The sequence below is a fragment of the Bidens hawaiensis genome, unplaced genomic scaffold, assembly GCF_021521415.1.
Source record: "Bidens hawaiensis isolate Kalapana, Puna unplaced genomic scaffold, B.hawaiensis_p1.1 tig00008037_1, whole genome shotgun sequence".
Lineage (NCBI taxonomy): Eukaryota > Viridiplantae > Streptophyta > Magnoliopsida > Asterales > Asteraceae > Bidens > Bidens hawaiensis.
The window spans coordinates 412390-430229 of record NW_027491564.1 but is presented as its reverse complement, the minus strand read 5'-3'; the positions used below and the strand labels follow the sequence as shown (position 1 = coordinate 430229).

The following is a 17840-nucleotide window of genomic DNA, read 5'->3' as shown; positions in this document are numbered from 1 at the left end:
TCATTAGCATTAAACTTCTCAAGAATTTTGTTCAGGTAATGGGCTTAACTTAAAACAAGTCCACTTTGGGTTCGTGTGATTTTAACTCCCAAAATCACATCCACAAAACACATGTCTTTCATGTCAAATCTTGCCTTTAGCATGTTCTTTGTGGACGTTATGATTTTGTCATCACTTCCAGTAATGAGCATATCATCTACGTATAGACACAGAATGACATATCCATCTAATGTGTCCTTCACACATACACATTTGTCACATTCATTGATTTTGAACCCGGCATCAAGCATGACACGATCAAACTTTTGTTGCCATTGTTTTGGAGCTTGTTTCAATTTTCAATCCATACAAGGATTTTACATGTTTGCAAACTTTCTTTTCTTGCCCAATGGCTATGAAACCTTCTGGTTATTCCATGTAAATCTCTTCATCCAGATTTCCATTCAAGAAAGCTGTTTTCACATCCATTTGGTGAACTTCCAGATTTCTAATGGCGGCAATGGCAAGCACCAACCTGATGGAGGTTATTCGCGTAACTGGCGAATATGTATCAAAGTAATCTAAACTTTCTCGTTGTTTATATCCTTTGATCACCTGCCTTGCCTTGTACTCGTCAATGGTGCTATCTGGTCTCATCTTTTTCTTGAAGATCCATCAATATCCTAGTGGTTTACATCCTTGAGGAAGATCCACTAGTTCCCAAGTATGATTTTGTAAGATAGAATCTATCTCACCATTGATGGCTATGATACTCAGTAATTATCATAAAAATCATAACAAACGTCATAATAATCATTAAAGTGTAATAAAACAGAATAATGATCATTAGTGCATCATTTGAAATCATAACAAACGTCATAATGATACTTAGTAATTATCATAAAAATCATAACAAACGTCATAATGATCATTAAAGTGTAATAGAACAGAATAATGATCATTAGTGCAACATTTGAAATTGAAATTAATAATAATAATTATCATTAAGTTTGTTGGTACGTTTGAGGTTACTCTTCTACCATGTAAGTAAGGAAGTCAGAGCCAAAGGATTTTTCAGTCCTTTGCCGTTCTTCTAATTTCAACTTCCTCTATCTCAGATTGTTCTCGAGGTTCATCTATTGCACCATCGTTTTCTAGAACAATTTCCTCATTCGGTCTAGAACAACTTGGTTTTCCTTTACCCAAGCATGGGAACATATGTTCAAACCATGATGCATCTTTTGATTCTAGTATGGTGCCTTTGTTTATTCCAGGGTTCTTGGAATTATGCACAAGAAAACGAAATGCATCACCAGAACGTACGAGCAATACCTAAACCTAAAACTATTTTGGTAAAACACAATACGTAAAAAACCCACTATTTTTTTTTAAATTTTATATAACAATATGGTACTCATATAAAAGATAAGAAGACACTCGTTATTATGGTGAAATTGTTTTTGAATAAAAATGTCGTAAAAAAAGTTATGGACGTTTTGAAATGATGGGGGGATTTGGCTTGTGCCTTGCATATGAAGAGAGAAAGTCAACAAATGTGTTATTTTCACACATGATTTCCACCCAAACTAATATCATCCTCAAAATGAATGGAGAAGTTTTTCTTTTTCTTTTTTTTGAATTTTAAACACACCTCTACAACAACCCTACCTATCCGATAAAACCCGGACGTTCTAGTCCTGGATTAGCGCATTTTGGTTATTGGTTTCGACCAGAAATCAATCAATTAAATCAGTGAAACAACGGAGTAAGAATCTTTTTTCTTTTCTTTTATCTCCAGAAATTATAATAGTGCCCACAAGGTGTTTGATTAAATGACAGAATACGAGCAAACGACCACCGCCTGATCCCGTGGCTGTACTCAGAGGCCACCGTGCTTCCGTCATGGATGTTTGCTTCCACCCTTCTCACAACCTGCTCTTCTCTGGGTAATCATACTTTCAACCAACTATCTTTCCATATTATATAATGAGCCTTGCTTTTACTCCAGATCTTCAGACGGTGAGTTAAGAATCTGGGACAGTCTGCAACATAGAACTATTTCATCAGCATGGTATGCCTGCAAATTCTTTAAATTTTTTTATCATCGGTTTTTATATAACATTTAATGCAGGGTGCATAGTGCTGCACATGGGATTATAAGTGTTTCAATTGGGGACAACAAAGTTATCAGGTTCTTATTTCATATTGTATGTGATTAATAATTACACCCTGTGGTTGCAGAATTTGTATGTAGGGTAGGGACTAATGATTATCCGGGATTAGTTCGATTGGAATTTGTATGCAATTTTTCAAATATACATAAATGCAAAATTTTCAATTTTGACCAAATAGCAATTAAATAGCGATTACACCTTTCTTGTGGTAATACTGTAACTTCCTCACTGCAGCCAGGGCAAGGATGGAACTGTTAGGTGTTGGGATATTGAACACGGGGAGTTATCGAGGTATTTGTTTAATTATTTACGAGTTATGATCATGGTAGTTAATAATTATATATATGAATGGCTCCTCAAGATATAAGTTTAAGTCTCACTTATATTAATGAAAAACACATATGTTGAATATGATGGTTTTTTTTTAATCTCAACAGGATACCTTCGGTTTCCATTGATGCAAATTTCTATCACTTTTGCAAGCTTTCATTAGTGAAGAGGCCTTTTTCTGATACAAGAAAAGCTGAAAAACCGACACCTCATCATGTGAAAGAAGTCATAGAAGCTACCAGTGAAGAAGTTTCTCATGGCATCCAAGAAGAGGAAAAAAATTGCGAAATATTGAAAAGTAACTTTCTATTTTTCTTGACATTTTGGAGATGGTTATGGTTTACTAGAGGTGTCAAGATGGGCGGGTTCGGGTGAATTGGGTAATGGGTCAAAATAATTTTGGGTTTAATTGGGTCATGTTTAGATAATAGCATATCATGTTTATTGATCAGCGTTTCATATAATAATTTTTATCTCAGGTGATGTCTGTCAGGAAGGACGCCCATATGTGGCCATGGCTGGTGGTGAGCGCTCAGAGGTATGCACGTCACCATCATTAATTAATTACTTATTATTTATTTATTTTATATTCGTTTTACCACATGATTTTTACTTTAAATATGAAATAAAAGGTTGAAATATGGGATCTCAATGCTGCAGAAAGAATCGCAACATTACCACATTCTTCTGGTGCCTCTACAAACGATTTCACCAAAGGAAAAGGTACTCGCATGCTATTATTTTATTTATTAACTCCATGAATTATGAAAATCACGGAATCTCAAGTATCTAGTTTGATTATTTCAAATCTAAATGCTTCTAACTAGGGAATTAACCATAAATTTATTTTATATATATGTTATATAATGCCTATCATTATTGTTTCACAGGTATGTGCATGGCAGTTCAAGCGTTTTTGCCTTCTGAATCACAAGGATTCCTACACGTCTTAGCAGGGTTTGTTCTTATTTTCATTTACCCTAGTAGATTCATAATAGATGTCATAAATAATCAGCGTCTAAAATACACGTTCAGAATTATATTTTTTCAATAAATATCTTCTTTTATAAAATGAAATATTGGATATTAGTCATTAAAAACACTTTGGGCCATTTTCAGTTGTTTGGCTTGTTTCTTTTTTATCTAAGCTTTTATAACTTTATCTCTTTGACCCGTTGGAAATAAAACACAAACTGGGTTGACTTTTATGTATGCAGTTATGAGGACGGAACAATGGGTTGGTGGGATTTAAGGAATCCCGGGGTCCCGTTGACTTCTGTAAGGTTTCATTCAGAGCCAGGTTTGTGATAACCAACAATTATATTTTCATTGTGAAGCTGAAATTACCATTTTGTTTAATAACCAAATGCTCGTTTTGTAGCCATGTTATTTGTATTATTGGTTTATTATACTAATAAAAGGATTTCTCTGTTTTATCTGTTTTAAGTCTGTCTATTGATGGGATGTTCAGTGGGGGCGTTTCAGGAGGTGCAGATGACAAAATTTTCATGTTTACTTTGGATCATTTGTTGGTAAGAACATATTTAAGTTGAAATAAACTTTTATATAATATTAAAGGTGGCGATTCAAGTTTCGTTCCTGTGGTTTGACACTTTGGCTGTAAGCTTGGTCCCCAAATTTTTAAAATTACAAATTTAGTCCAAAAATTTGTGAGTTACACATTTTCTCCCCACTGTTAATCCAAGTTAGTTTTTAATGGAAAAGTGATGTCATTTGAGGGTAATTGTGTCTGCAAATTTGGAAGCCTAATAAAATACTCTTTCAAACTAAACTCCAGAACTCCTGTTACAATAGTAATATCTCAGGGGTAAATGTTGTAATTATTAGAAGCTGCTAAGTCTAGGGACTAGTTTTGTACTTATTAGAAAGAGGAGGATGCACTGTAATTGGTTAGTTAATCTGTTGTAGCTGATCGAGTCTGTGTTAATAACTGTAATACCGGTAATAACAGTAGACTTGATTTGGCTGAACCTTCTTCTCTCTGATTTCTCTATTCGATTTTATCAAGTTGCTATCAGAGCAGTTTAATCCTGGGACTCGTTCTTGATTTTGAAACCCGAATTCATCAATTTTTTCCCTGATTCGTTCAATTTGTGTTCAAATCACTCAATTTATCTGTTCATTCCTTTTCGATTCACTTTGTTCGATCAAATTCGTTTTTGAAACCTGATATTCGTTTAATTTTGATTCAATTCCTGTAATTGATCATCGCTCTATCAATTCACTCATCCTGCAACAATGGCGACTCGTAATCAATCTTTGGAACAAAGACTCAATGATCATGATGCAACATTACAACGATTGGAAGCGGCTACAAGTTTAACACAAACACAATTGAATGTAGAGATCGATTCCGTGAAGACTCAATTGAACGTGGAAATTGATTCTGTGAAAACTCAGTTGAATCAAGCTCAGTTGCAATTGTCGGCACAAATTGCAGAGCTTCTTCAAAACGTACGACAAATGAATACTAACCCTAATCGTAATCATCAACAACCTCCACCTCAATTCCAGCCATATAATTAGAATAATGATGTCATGGGTCACAATTCTGGAAGTTTCAGTCGTCTTATCAAGATTGACTTCCCAAAATTTAATGGCACAAATGTAGAGGGATGGCTATGCCGTGTGGAGCATTTCTTTTCTGTGGATGCCATCCCTGAACATCAGAAGGTAAAATTGGCTATTATTCATCTTGAAGACATGGCTATATTGTGGCATCAAGTCTAGAGGGGATCTATTGAGGGTATGTTATGGGGTGAATATAAACATTTTATCTCTACTAGATTTGCCTTAATAATGAACCAAAATGCTATGGATGCTTTGGCATCTCTTAGGCAAACAGGATCTTTGCAAGAGTTTGATTTGGCACTAATAAGAGTGTCTATTCCTGATGAATATGCTATTGGCCTGTTTCTAAATGCTGTTAATCCAGAAACTGGAAACCCTTTAAAATTGCTAAGACCAAGAAGCTTACCAGAAGTCTATATGTTAGCAAGGCAACAAGATAATAACCTCAAAACCTTACCCTATCATTCTTCTAAACCTACCTATAAAACCTCTTGTTCTTATTCTAAACCTACTTACAATCTGATACATACCCACGTACTTAAATCAGTTACCAGATATGTAGGAGATAATTGTGGGGCAGTTTATCTTGTTTCTTTATAAATTACCGTAGAGATAATGTTAGGCTTATGGATGCTTATATTTATCAGAATTGGGGTTCTTAAACTCTGTATTTGGAGATCAAGCCTACCTCGAATGTGGCTATTATCTTAATTTCAGTATTTAGATTTTTAGTTTCTATAAATGGTTCCATTGCCGGGAAATCGAATGACGCCTACAACCCGGAATCTAGCAGATCAATTAGCAACAAATGCAGCACGATTAGATTTCATTCTTGCATCTTTAAGGGACGATGTTGAAGATATCAAAGTTTGGGTGATCGGAGATGGTTGTAACAGTGAAGAATCATACAATGATTTGAAGAACAAGATGAGGGAGGAACTGAAGGGGTCTGGGGAAATCCTTAATGACAGCCCTAGCGTTATTGAAGATCCATCTGATCATGTTTTGGATGTTCAATTGGAGATCACAGATCAGTCTGAGCATGTTTTTGGGAGTCAATTGAAGATCAGAGATGTTACTCAATTGAAGGTTGGAGATTTGGAAAAGACCAAAATACCCTAAAGTTGTTGCATACCAATTTACATGTGAAAAATTTGGAGGAAAATCGAATTCCTGTGAAGTTGCCGTGCACGTTGAACATTGGAAACAGGGGCTACACTTACAGTCATCAAGTGTGGGTTAGTACACTTGCACATAACAAAGTTATGGCATATCGGTTCGATATAGGTCTCAACTCGACCACAGTTGTTCAAGCTCGTGATTTATGGAAGCATACGGCTCGAAGATTAGTGGAGCCAAAGATCTCAGCAACCACTGAATGGCTTATTGCTTGGTGCAACCATCCGTTGAAAGAAGCGACTCGGATAAATTATTAGCTGTTGGCAAATGAGTTCTCCTCGTTTCGACTTGAGGTCAAGTCGATTTTTCGGGCTGGAAGTATTGATATATACCCACGTTCTTAAATCAGTTACCAGATATGTAGGAGATAATTGTGGGGCAGCTTATCTTATTTCTTTTAGCATGTTTGGGATTGAGTTTGAAAAATGCTTATTGGCCTTTTCAAAATGCAATTTTGAAAAGCCAGGATTTGGGGCTTTTGGAAAGCTGCTTTTTAACCCTTTCAAAAAGCTAAAATAAAAAAGATTTTTGTGATTGCCAAACACATTTTAACTAAAAAGCATTTTTCAAATTCAATCCCAAACATGCTCTTTATAAATTACCGTAGAGATAATTTAGGCTTATGGATGTTTATATTTATCAGAATTAGGGTTCTTAAACTCTGTGTTTGGAGATCAAGCCTATCTTGAATGTGGCTATTATCTTAATTTCAGTACTTTAGATTTTTAGTTTCTATCACAGTCCTACTCCACTTTCTTCAGTTAACCTACCATTGTTAGTTAACCTACCATTATTACCTGCTCCTCCCTATAAACCAAGAAACCCCATTACCAAATTTAACCACTAAGGAAATAAATGATAAAAGAGCCAGGGGTGAATTTTTTGGGTGTACTGAAAATACACATGTACTCATAAGTATAAGAATAAACAACTGTTTTCTATTGAAATAGGGAAGATGATTCTGAGGATGCATTTTTTGACCCTGCATTCAATGAAAATCTGGACCCTCAGATTTCCTTAAATGCCATCATGGGAGTTGCATCTTACTCTACTATGAAGGTCACTGGCTCTATTGGTGCTAAGCCTCTACACATCCTAATTGATTCTGGCTCTACTCGTAATTTTTTAGATGAAAGAATTGCTTGTAACATGAGGTGCCCTACAAAAGAAATGCAACCTATGAAGATTATGGTGGCTGATGGAAATCTTATTAATTGTCACAAAGTTTGTGAGAATGTTCAGTAGATTATGCAAGGGCACTGGTTCACAACAGATGTGCTGTTGATTCCTTTAACCAACTATGATGTGGTTCTTGGAATTCAATGAGATATTACTTGGAATTTTAAAGATTTGACTATGAAGTTTATAGTAAACAATAAAATGCTTGAGTTGAAGGGTGCTAAAGATCAACGGGTCAGTTTGTGTTCTAGTGAGAAAATGGAGGGTATTTTGGGTACTCCTGCCAAGTTTTCACAGGGTTCAACTAATGTCTTCAGCAGTTTCCAAAGGGAATCTTGCTCCTACCATACAAGACTCCACATCCACCATTGCACTTGACACCCTGTGACCATCAAATCATTTTATAGGGAGTTAGTGTCATTGCTCAAAAACCCTATAGATATCCAACAGCTCAGAAGGATATCATTGAGCAAATGACACAGGAATTATTAGATATGGGAATTATCAGAGAGAGCACGAGCTCATTTGCTTCACCTGTAGTGTAGTATTGGTCAAGAAAATAGATGGTAGCTGGCGAATGTGTGTGGACTACAGGAAATTAAATGAAGCTACAGTGAAGAACAGTTTCCCTATTCCTCTTCCTTTGATAGATGAATTGTTAGATGAATTAGGAGGATCAACCATTTTCTCTCTAAGTTGGACCTCAGATCTGGATACCATCAGCTTCGAATGTATGAACCTGATATTCCTAAAACCGCATAACTCACCAAGGTTACTTTGAGTTCTTGGTTTTACCTTTTGGGTTAACCAATGCACCAGCTACATTCAAGCCTTTATTGAGGAAATTTGCCTTAGTATTTTTTGATGATAGTTTGATCTATAGTTCTTCTATAGAACACCATTTATCAGATTTGGAGGCTGTTTTGACTTTATTCAAGCAAAATTCATTACTTGCCAAGAAATCTTAATGCACATTTGCTGGTTCAAGGGTGGAATATTTAGGCCCTATGATTACAAAAGAGGGTGCTAGCACTGATCCTTCAAAAATTGAAGCTGTGGTGAATTGGCCTGTTCCTACTACTCTAAAAAAACCAAGACGTTTTTTTTGGGTTTGGCAGGGTATTACAGGAGGTTTATTAAATATTTTGGTGGTATAGCCAGACCATTGAACAATCTTTTAAAGAAAGAAGCGTTCTTATGGAATGATAATGTTCAAACTGCTTTCATTCAACTTAAAACTGCTCTTACAACTGCTCATGTCTTAGCTTTACCGGATTTTACTAAAGTGTTTATTGTGGAAACAGATGCATCTTCTAAAGGATTAGGAGCAGTTTTAATGCAAGAAGGTCATCCTTTGGCTTTTATCAGCAAGGATATTTCAGTCAAACAGCAGTCTATGTCTGTTTATGAGAAGGAATTACTTTCAATTTTAATGGCTGTCAAACATTGGCACCATTATTTAATTGTCAAGCACTTTGTCATTAGAACAGACCAGCAAAGTCTTATATGTTTATGAAATCATTTATAAACAAGGGGTGCAGAACAAGGTAGCTGATGCTTTGTCTAGGGTTGAAGGATTAGCTTTATTTCAAATGGGATTGAGTTCTATTGATCCTTGCCTTTTTGGCCAAGGATTAAACTAAGTTGGGATCAAGATCCAAAGATTCAGGCTTTATTACACAAGTTGCAGCATACATCACAAGTTCCCCATTATACTTGGGATGGTACCGTGCTTAAAAGGAAATCCAAGGTTGTCGTTGGAGATAATGAACAACTTAGAAAAGATATTCTGCATTTGTGTCACTCTTCTCCTATTGGTGGCCATTCTGGGTATTATGCTACTCTACACAGACTAGGCAATTGTTCTATTGGAAAAAATGTGATAAGGATGTGAAACAACGGGTCAAAGATTGCCAGATTTGTCATCAGGCCAAATATGAGAGGGTGGCTACACCAGGCTTGCTTCAGCCTCTTCCTACTTCTAATTTTGTGTTTTCCAATATATCAATAGACTTTATTAGTGGTCTTCCTAAAGCTGATGGTAAAGACTCTATCTTGGTGGTGATTGATAGGCTTACTAAGTATGCTCACTTCCTGGTTTTATCTCACCCTTATATTGCTGCACAAGTTGCTCAACTCATCTTTGATAATGTCTTCAAATTGCATGGTTGTCCTAAGTCCTAACACAATTGTATCAGATCGTGATCCTATTTTTCTATGCCAAATCTGGAAAGACTTTATGAAGCTACGAGGGATTCAGTTAAAATTTTCTACTGCCTACCATCCCCAAACTGATGGTCAGACAGAGATACTTACTCGGTGTTTAAAACCTAATTGAGATGGATGGCCATGGATGATCCTCTCTTATGGCCTAAATGGTTGACCTTGGCTGAATGGTGGCATAATACCAATGTTCGTTCTTCCATTGGCATGTCTCCTTTTGAAGCATTGTATGTTATTTCTCCTCCTATACATCTGCCCTATATTCCTAATGACACTAAAGTAGCTTCAGTAGAAAAATGGTTTAAAGATAGAGAGGCAAAGTCAGTAACTTTAAAAGCTAACCTTGCTAGAGCCAAAAATAGAATGAAACAGATGGCTGACACGAAGAGAACTGAGAGAAGTTTTGCTATTGGTGATTGGGTATATGTCAAATTGAAACCCTATGTTCAAACATCTATTAAGAAGCATCATAATCAAAAGTTAGGTCCTAGGTATTTTGGTCCTTACCAGGTTGTGGAAAAAATTGGAGCAGTGGTGTAAAAGCTTGCCTTACCAGCGGATTCCCAGATTCATTCCACTTTTCATGTATCTCTATTAAAAGCTGCTCTAGGGCCTGCACCTTCTGTGATTCCCCTGCCTCAATACAATCGCTTCATTGTTCAACATCGGGCAATTTTGGACCGGAAACTATTGGAAAAGGGACATCGTGCAGGTGTGCAAGTGTTAGTTCACTGGAAAAATTTACCTGTTACAGAGGCTACATGGGAAGATCTTGAAGAGTTCCAACTGCGCGTGCCTAGTTTTAAATATTGAGGAAAAGATTCTTTATAACAGGGGAGTATTGTTACAATAGTAATATCTCAGGGGTAAAAGTTATAATTGTTAGAAGTTACTAAGTCTAGGGACTAGTTTTGTACTTGTTAGAAAGAGGAGGACGTACTGTAATTAGTTAGTTAATCTGGTGTAGCTGATCGAGTCTGTATTAATAACTGAAATACCGGTAATAACAGTAGACTTGATTTGGCTGAACCTTCTTCTCTCTGATTTCTCTATTCGATTGTATCAACTCCTAACGTCAACTTCCTCACCATCGATCGGTGCAAAATCGAAGGTTTAGTGCGTAATCGAATGTGATGAAGTTGACGTTATGAGTTCTAGAGGTTGAAAAATAGGGTTCCAGGTTTGAAAAGACATAACAAGCCTCACTTGAACAGCACATGGCATCACTTTTTTAAAAAAATTTACTGAGATTTTCTAAAACGTTCAACCCTATCACATATGTTTGGACTAAGTTTGCAATATTTAAATTCTGGAGACCAAACTTGCAACAACCTCAAACCTCAGAAACCATTTGTGCAATTTTCTCTAATTTTTTTGAAAGGAAGCACGTTTAGTAGATCAATGGTCGAAGTGTCTTTTTAATGCATAAAACCGTCTATATCATTTTTGACATTTTTCTTATAATATAATTTTTGTAATCGTATTCGATGCACTATTTATAAAAACGTTAGAGTTGATTTTTTCGGGTAAGTGGTACCAAAAAACTAGCGTATTTTGCCATCTTATGATATAGTTCAAACTTCGAAGCAAAATTACTTATTTGCCCATTTATCATTGATTACAAACCATGGATGATGTTATCATTGAATTGTAGCTCAGACAAGTTTATGGATAGAAACTTCAAATCATTTTATTTTTAAGTTGTAATATGATAAATCTATATTCATCTTTGATATCATATGTGATTGAAGTGCCTTTGCCCATAATAATTTTTCAAATAAAAAGATTTTAAACGTATGTGATTTTGTTTGGCACGTGTTAGGGTTCTTGTTTGGTGAAGAAAGAAATCAGCTTGGAGCGACCTGGTATAGCCGGAACTTCAATCCGTTCAGATAGCAAAATTTTTGGGACTGCTGGTTGGGACCACAGGTTAGTACCAGATTTTAAAATTTTAACTCATTTATATAAAAACGGTTCAGTTTGGGTTTGTGATTTGTTAATAACCAGTCAAATGTGTCAAACTCACATAAAGTGCGCATCCAAACTCTTACAAAACTCTCAGTTGTTTCGTATCAAAACGTTAGATTATTAATTTAATCATGTGGTTTTTTCAGTTTAATACAATAATTTGATGGGTCAACCGGACTGTCTTGTTTAGGCCCTTACATACAACTATTAAGTTTTACATCGATCGAAAACCGTAAAAATCATTCCGATACTGGTCCCAATAATACCGACACCGGTACCTATGCTATTCAGTCGGGTATCGGTTCAGTTCGTCACAGTAACTGCACTCAGTATGCTTTACGATACGAATACAATTGCTTCTAATAAAATTTATATCGGAACATTGAGAAAAGGTAATTAATCACAACCACATATATAGTTTTCTTTTAACAGTTAATGAACTTATAAAAAAACCAATTATTTAATATTATTTAGTTGTACAGTATACGTTAACATTTGCAGTTTTAGACTATTCAATGTATGATAGAATTCTTACAGCAGCTAGTTTGCTTTTTATTATATATATAATTAAGTTGAGTTTGAATTGATCATTGTTTCATTTTAACTAATATATTTACTAAAATAACCAAGTTTTGTTTGACATAAGGAGTACAGTGTTTTTAAGGCAAAGGCAAAAAATGCAATTTTTTTATTCTTTATCAGTTTATCTTATATGTGGTGTCTTGAGTTTAATCTGATTTATCTTGTGTTAGAAATAGAATCACTCACGTCCTTAAAATGCTTAATTTGTTTATTAATGATTTCGAGTTAATTACAAAGATGGCATGTGGTAAGTTTGATCACATATTTGGTCCCAACTGTTTGCCACACCCTAACGGTTTTGGTCCTCGATGCTAACAAACATTAAAACTGGCTATTAAGTCAGTGTAAAATGACCATTTTACCCTTTTACATAAAAGATCAATGATCTAATTCTCAATTATTATGTGATGACAGGATCAGGATTTATAATTACAAAAATGGAAATCCCTTGGCAATTTTGAAGTATCACCGTGCCACGGTATGCACATAGTCACTTAGTACACCACTAGGCCCATAAAACAAACCGAACGTTCAGTGAACTGTCGTGGTCCGTTTGGCAGGAAGTTCGTCTATTTTGATAAATGATAAATGAACGAACATGAACACATATCTCATTCGTTCGTTCGTTCGTTTATATTTGTTTATATTCGTTAGTTTACGTTTTTTATAAGTTCGTTCGTTTGCGTTCGTTAATATATTCCTTCAAAAATTCTTTGGCCCATTACAACTTAGTCTAGTTTTAATAAATTTTGCAAGCCCAACATATGGTTTTCACATAACTTTTAACTAATTTTGGCTTGATTATGTACGGCCATCTATGTTCAGTTATGCTCGTTTGTTTACACTTGTGAACCGTTCGTATATATTGTTAACGAACGAACACAAACGAACACGTTTAATTTTCTAATGGACGAACACGAACAAGAAAACCCCATTTGTTTAATTGTTTGTGTTCGGTTAAAGTTAAACAAACGAACACAAACATGCTCCGCTCATGTTCGTTCGGTTCATGTACAATCCTATACACCACAGTTGACCCATTTACTTATGAACGGATCAAATTAGGTTATGTTTTATCCTAACGGGTCAAACCCATAAAATGCCGTTGAATGTGTTGAAAGTTGTCCAAATTGTATTTTCTAATTTGTTCTTTTTTGAAAAAAAAATCTGATTTTTAATGCTGTACGTATTAATTATTTGTATAAATTGGACATTATTGGGCACGCCTAATTATCCCCTGTTCATGTTTTTACCATTCTTTTTACAGTGTAAATGCAATTTCATTTTCTGCGGATTGTAAACAAATGGCCTCGGCCTCTGAAGACACTACTGTGGCACTTTGGGAACTTTATCCTCCTCGGTCTTCTGCTTAATTTCAATATTTAATTATTTATGGGTCGAATTCGTATATAAAGGAAAACATGTTTCAATTGAAAGATTATACCATCCAAGAAAAGGCTTCGGTTTGGGGGTGCTCTTATGCTATGTTCCTGAGTTTCATTTAACAAGGGAAAGGAAAGGAAATGAAGGGATGGAAAGAAAGTGTTGTGTTCCTGAGTTTCATTAAAGGAAGGAAAGAACAACAAGTGTGTTCCCGATTTTCATTAAAGGAAAGAAAGCAAAGGAAAGGAAAGGAAAATGGAGGTTTTATAGTGTAAATTATTTTCTTTCATTTTGGAAGGAATTGAATGGATGGAAAGGAAAGGAAAATGAAAATAGAGAAAATGAATGGAAATGTTTTCATTTCCTTTCCTTTCCTTTCCTTCATTAAGTGAGCTCGGGAACACAACGTTTAGTTTTGTTTATATGCAAGGATTGCTTTGTGTATTTAAATTTGTAACCAAACGATTTAGGACATTATACATGTTGAAAATTCACTATTAGGTGATTTTCCATTCAACTCATTTAATTCGTTTTTACAAATATAAGTCTGTTAATAATCGATTAATTAATTAACTAAAAGGTAAACGTAAGTTTTATGACGGAAAAAGATAGACATGTAACGTTTTTTTTTCTTTTTTTTATATGCTGGCATGTAATTGTTAGCATTTCCATTTATCTTCAAATTAAGGTTTTAACAATTATATATTAATATATCAGGTTTTATTCCCCGTATTACGGGTGTTTTTTTACCTTTTTGGTTTTTTAATATTTATTTTTTGGATTTTAATTTTCTTTATTGTAAGAAAATTAATAATACACTTAGGGTTTAATGAATGTAAAGGTTTCACAAATAAATGATATGTTATAATCCGTTTAAAAACTATCTAGATTTGGTGAACCATGATCCGCTTATTTTTTTTAATTATAAAAATGTTTCTTAATTAAAATAATATATATATATTTTAAATCGGATATTAATTTTTATTATATCCCTAATAAATAGGATTTTCATATCAAATATTTGGTAAGATTAATTTTTAATTTAATGAGATTTATAACCCGTTTAAGAGCTATCTGGGTTTGATGAGACCCATACACATGAATTCGGGTCAAATGTATGAAAAACCTTCACTTACAAATAAAGTAATATGATGTCCTGAGAGAATTTAAGAAGCAACAGAGAGCTCTTAAAATTTTTATTTATAATTAAAGAATAGTTTACAGGAAAAAGCTGTTGCTTCTTCTTCATCCACCATTATGTCCCTCTTCCAACTTTGACAATTTGTGAAAACCGTAACACAAAATGAATGAAATCTAACATTTGCTCTTCATTCATCACCATGGAAAGCCGCATTTCTTCTCCGGCCATCATCGCAGTCACCTCGTCTTTGCCAGAAACTCCGTCCGACAACCTGCTTTTTTCTCCGCAGGTATGGAAGAGAATTCATACCTTGTATTTGGGAAGGGAAAATTACATATTTTAATTCTAATTCCGGCCTCTTCGATTTCATAATGAAACGCAGGTATGAATTTGCTTTTTGAGCTGAAATGGCTTTAGAAGTGGAGGCAACAATTATTTTGAGATTTAAAAGATAAAAATTAAATGATACATTACATGTAAAAAACGTATGGATAATAAGATCTCTTTAAAATGATGATGGGTAAAAAGTGGTGTATAAAAATATTGTAATTAATCAACCAAGAACAACCAGTAATAAAAACTTAGAATACTCTAACCAAACCACTACAAGTGGTGCAAGTGAATCTATCGGGTGTTGTACAACTATAGAAAGACCAGGAATATCGAACCTTAAAAACACTTATTAAATTGACGAAACTAGTTCTAAACGCTAATTAAATTAATAATTAATAAAAGATTAATTTTTGGATTTTTATTTATTTTATTTAAAACTAATAATGACTTAAACTAATTTAACTAGGAAATTAAATTACCGAATAAAAGATTTTAATAAATTCAAGTATGAGCAAATGTTACATAGGCAAGGAATTCGAATTGTGATAGACTCGGGCTTTTATTGGTTACGGGAAAATGCAACGACCTAACATGCAATCTATAGTCAACAGACAATCAACCAGAGCATGTAAAACATTTAATTGAATAATGAATTAGACGTAAAAACACATGAACACATCTAACAAACTGATCAAGACTTTTAATTAATCAAACTCTCGTAAACAAAACCTGAAAACCGTTTAAATCCTTAATCAATCACAAAACATCATCCAACGCCTAAGTAACATAAGATTTAGCCAACAATCATGCTTAATAGTAAGAACTCATTGAAATCAGTAGCAAACATTCAAACAAAACACAAGAATATGCAAAAGGAAACGTTAAACCAAACCCGGGACTCGATTAAGCTTCATACTCAAACTCTAGTCTTCAATCTCTCAACCAAGAAGCTCCTTCTTTTTCAAAATCACACTAGACAGAAGCTTTGATGGCTGGAAGACTTGTTATCGCGTCTAGGGTTGTATAATGTTGTTTAAATACTTGAAATAACCCTAAAACACCGATACACGTCCCCCGCGCCGCGCGAGGGACTCCTTGCTCTCTGAGGGGTCCAATAGGACAAAATAGTCGGGGTACATATCTGAGCATGCCAAGTCACGTGAGGCACCCTCTGCGCCGCGCGGAGGGTATATATGTATTTTGTTTTTATTTTTTTCATGTTATTTTATTTTTAAACCTTCTCAAACCTCGCGCCTATCCCATAACTTAAATTTTTGCATCTTTTAAGCACGTACTTCGCTCTTTCCACACATGGGTACCTTGTAAACATGAGAAACCGTAAATACATGCCATTTTTTATTTATAAACAATGCAATTAGGCATGATTTATTCACAAAACGAGTATTAAAACAAGATGTGTTTTGCAACACATCAAGCATCCCTACACTTATCTTTTTTCGTCCTCGAAAAATATATAACGCAATGATATCATAATTCAAAATCGATCTTTAAAACATATAGGTTAATTTTTAAGCACAAACCACGATTGCCGATATTATTGTCCACTTAAACCCAGCCACCAACCTATCAAGCCCCCATCATATTTTACGGTTAAGTTCAAGTAATATCAATAAACCTATGGGTCTCACACCTAAAGAGTTACAGATATGCTTACCCACATCTTAGGCATAATCAAGACGATTAAAACCGAGTTGAAATAGGCTGGTTCAACCTATCACCGTAAACTAAAAACCCTTTAATGGTAAGAAGAAAATACACTTAGGTGGAATTTAGATGGATGAAAGGTTAAGTGAGGTTGCACGAGCAATACCTAAACCTAAAACTATATTATCGGATTTCGGCCCAACATTGTTTCACTCAAGCTGCAATCCAGTATATGACGGTCCCAGGCCTTCACCCTTAGCATTCCTAAAAATATTATTGACTAAAAACCTCGAATCCCAATTGTGTATCCTTAGAGTCACAATCCCTAACGTAACACATAAGCTCTTGGCTCTGTCTATTATGTGTCTTTTGGCCTATTTTTCTAAGGTTTTTTTAATGAATGCTTCTTTGGCATTTGCATAACTTTCTCATTCACTTTTACTTTCAAAATAATTGCACATCTTTGATGTTCATGCAACAAAACTTTGTGCTCTTAGGCATCTTTACCTAAATATTAACTATTTTTCTAAGCTCATATAAAAGATGGACATGGCGGGGCGCCACCACTCGTTATTTACTTTCATCAAACAGAGTGGCGTGCTAATTTTAAGTGCATGTAATTCTCACCACCTCAAGGTAGTCTGATGTGTGTCTAATGATCATATAAAAATGACCCTCACAACTAAGCTTTAATATTAAAACGAAAATCCTAAAACCACACACAACCGGCAAGTGTACCGATCGCAAGTAGTATAGACTTAGGAAGTCCGAGTATCGAACACGTGGACACGTCAGAACGCTAAAGATCACTAACCCTAGACGAGACCTACCTTAGAATAATAATTAATTGATTTTTGAATTCTTTTAACTTAACTGAACTAACTGGATTAACTAACAAAACTTACCAAAAATAGAAAACTTAACGGAAAACTAACTGTGTTGACTTAAGATGGAGAAAAACGTCTACCTAGGTCTGAATCAAATTGTAGGCCTAACAAGCTAATGGATTGAATAACTTCAAGACACCGGTCCCTAAAGATGACACGGCTAAGGATCGCTCGGGCTCACTGGATCACCTCTCGGTCTCACTCAACAAGCCTAAACTACTCAAA

At 34.9% G+C, this 17840-nt stretch overlaps 1 protein-coding gene across 1 annotated transcript; it reads left to right on the top strand.

The window, feature by feature from the left end:
• Positions 1 to 1829: 1829 nt before the first annotated feature.
• LOC143636658 (protein DECREASED SIZE EXCLUSION LIMIT 1-like) lies at positions 1830 to 13666 on the top strand. The gene is made up of 13 exons (XM_077104195.1): positions 1830 to 1925; positions 1988 to 2050; positions 2111 to 2170; positions 2388 to 2444; positions 2591 to 2781; positions 2963 to 3021; positions 3116 to 3206; positions 3374 to 3440; positions 3701 to 3780; positions 3921 to 4015; positions 11479 to 11585; positions 12621 to 12695; positions 13474 to 13666. Exons 1-13 carry the CDS (start codon positions 1882 to 1884, stop codon positions 13577 to 13579), a joined length of 1095 nt encoding a protein of 364 aa, XP_076960310.1. The 5' UTR covers positions 1830 to 1881; the 3' UTR covers positions 13580 to 13666.
• Positions 13667 to 17840: the final 4174 nt, after the last annotated feature.

Bases quoted from the DNA above. Each gene is read 5' to 3' on its own strand.
- LOC143636658 (XM_077104195.1), top strand. From the start codon at position 1,882: ATGGATGTTTGCTTCCACCCTTCTCACAACCTGCTCTTCTCTGG. The intron at 3,207-3,373 runs GTACTCGCATGC...ATTGTTTCACAG, and splicing joins CGATTTCACCAAAGGAAAAG to GTATGTGCATGGCAGTTCAA. The intron at 3,781-3,920 runs CAGGTTTGTGAT...TCTCTGTTTTAT, and splicing joins TGTAAGGTTTCATTCAGAGC to CTGTTTTAAGTCTGTCTATT.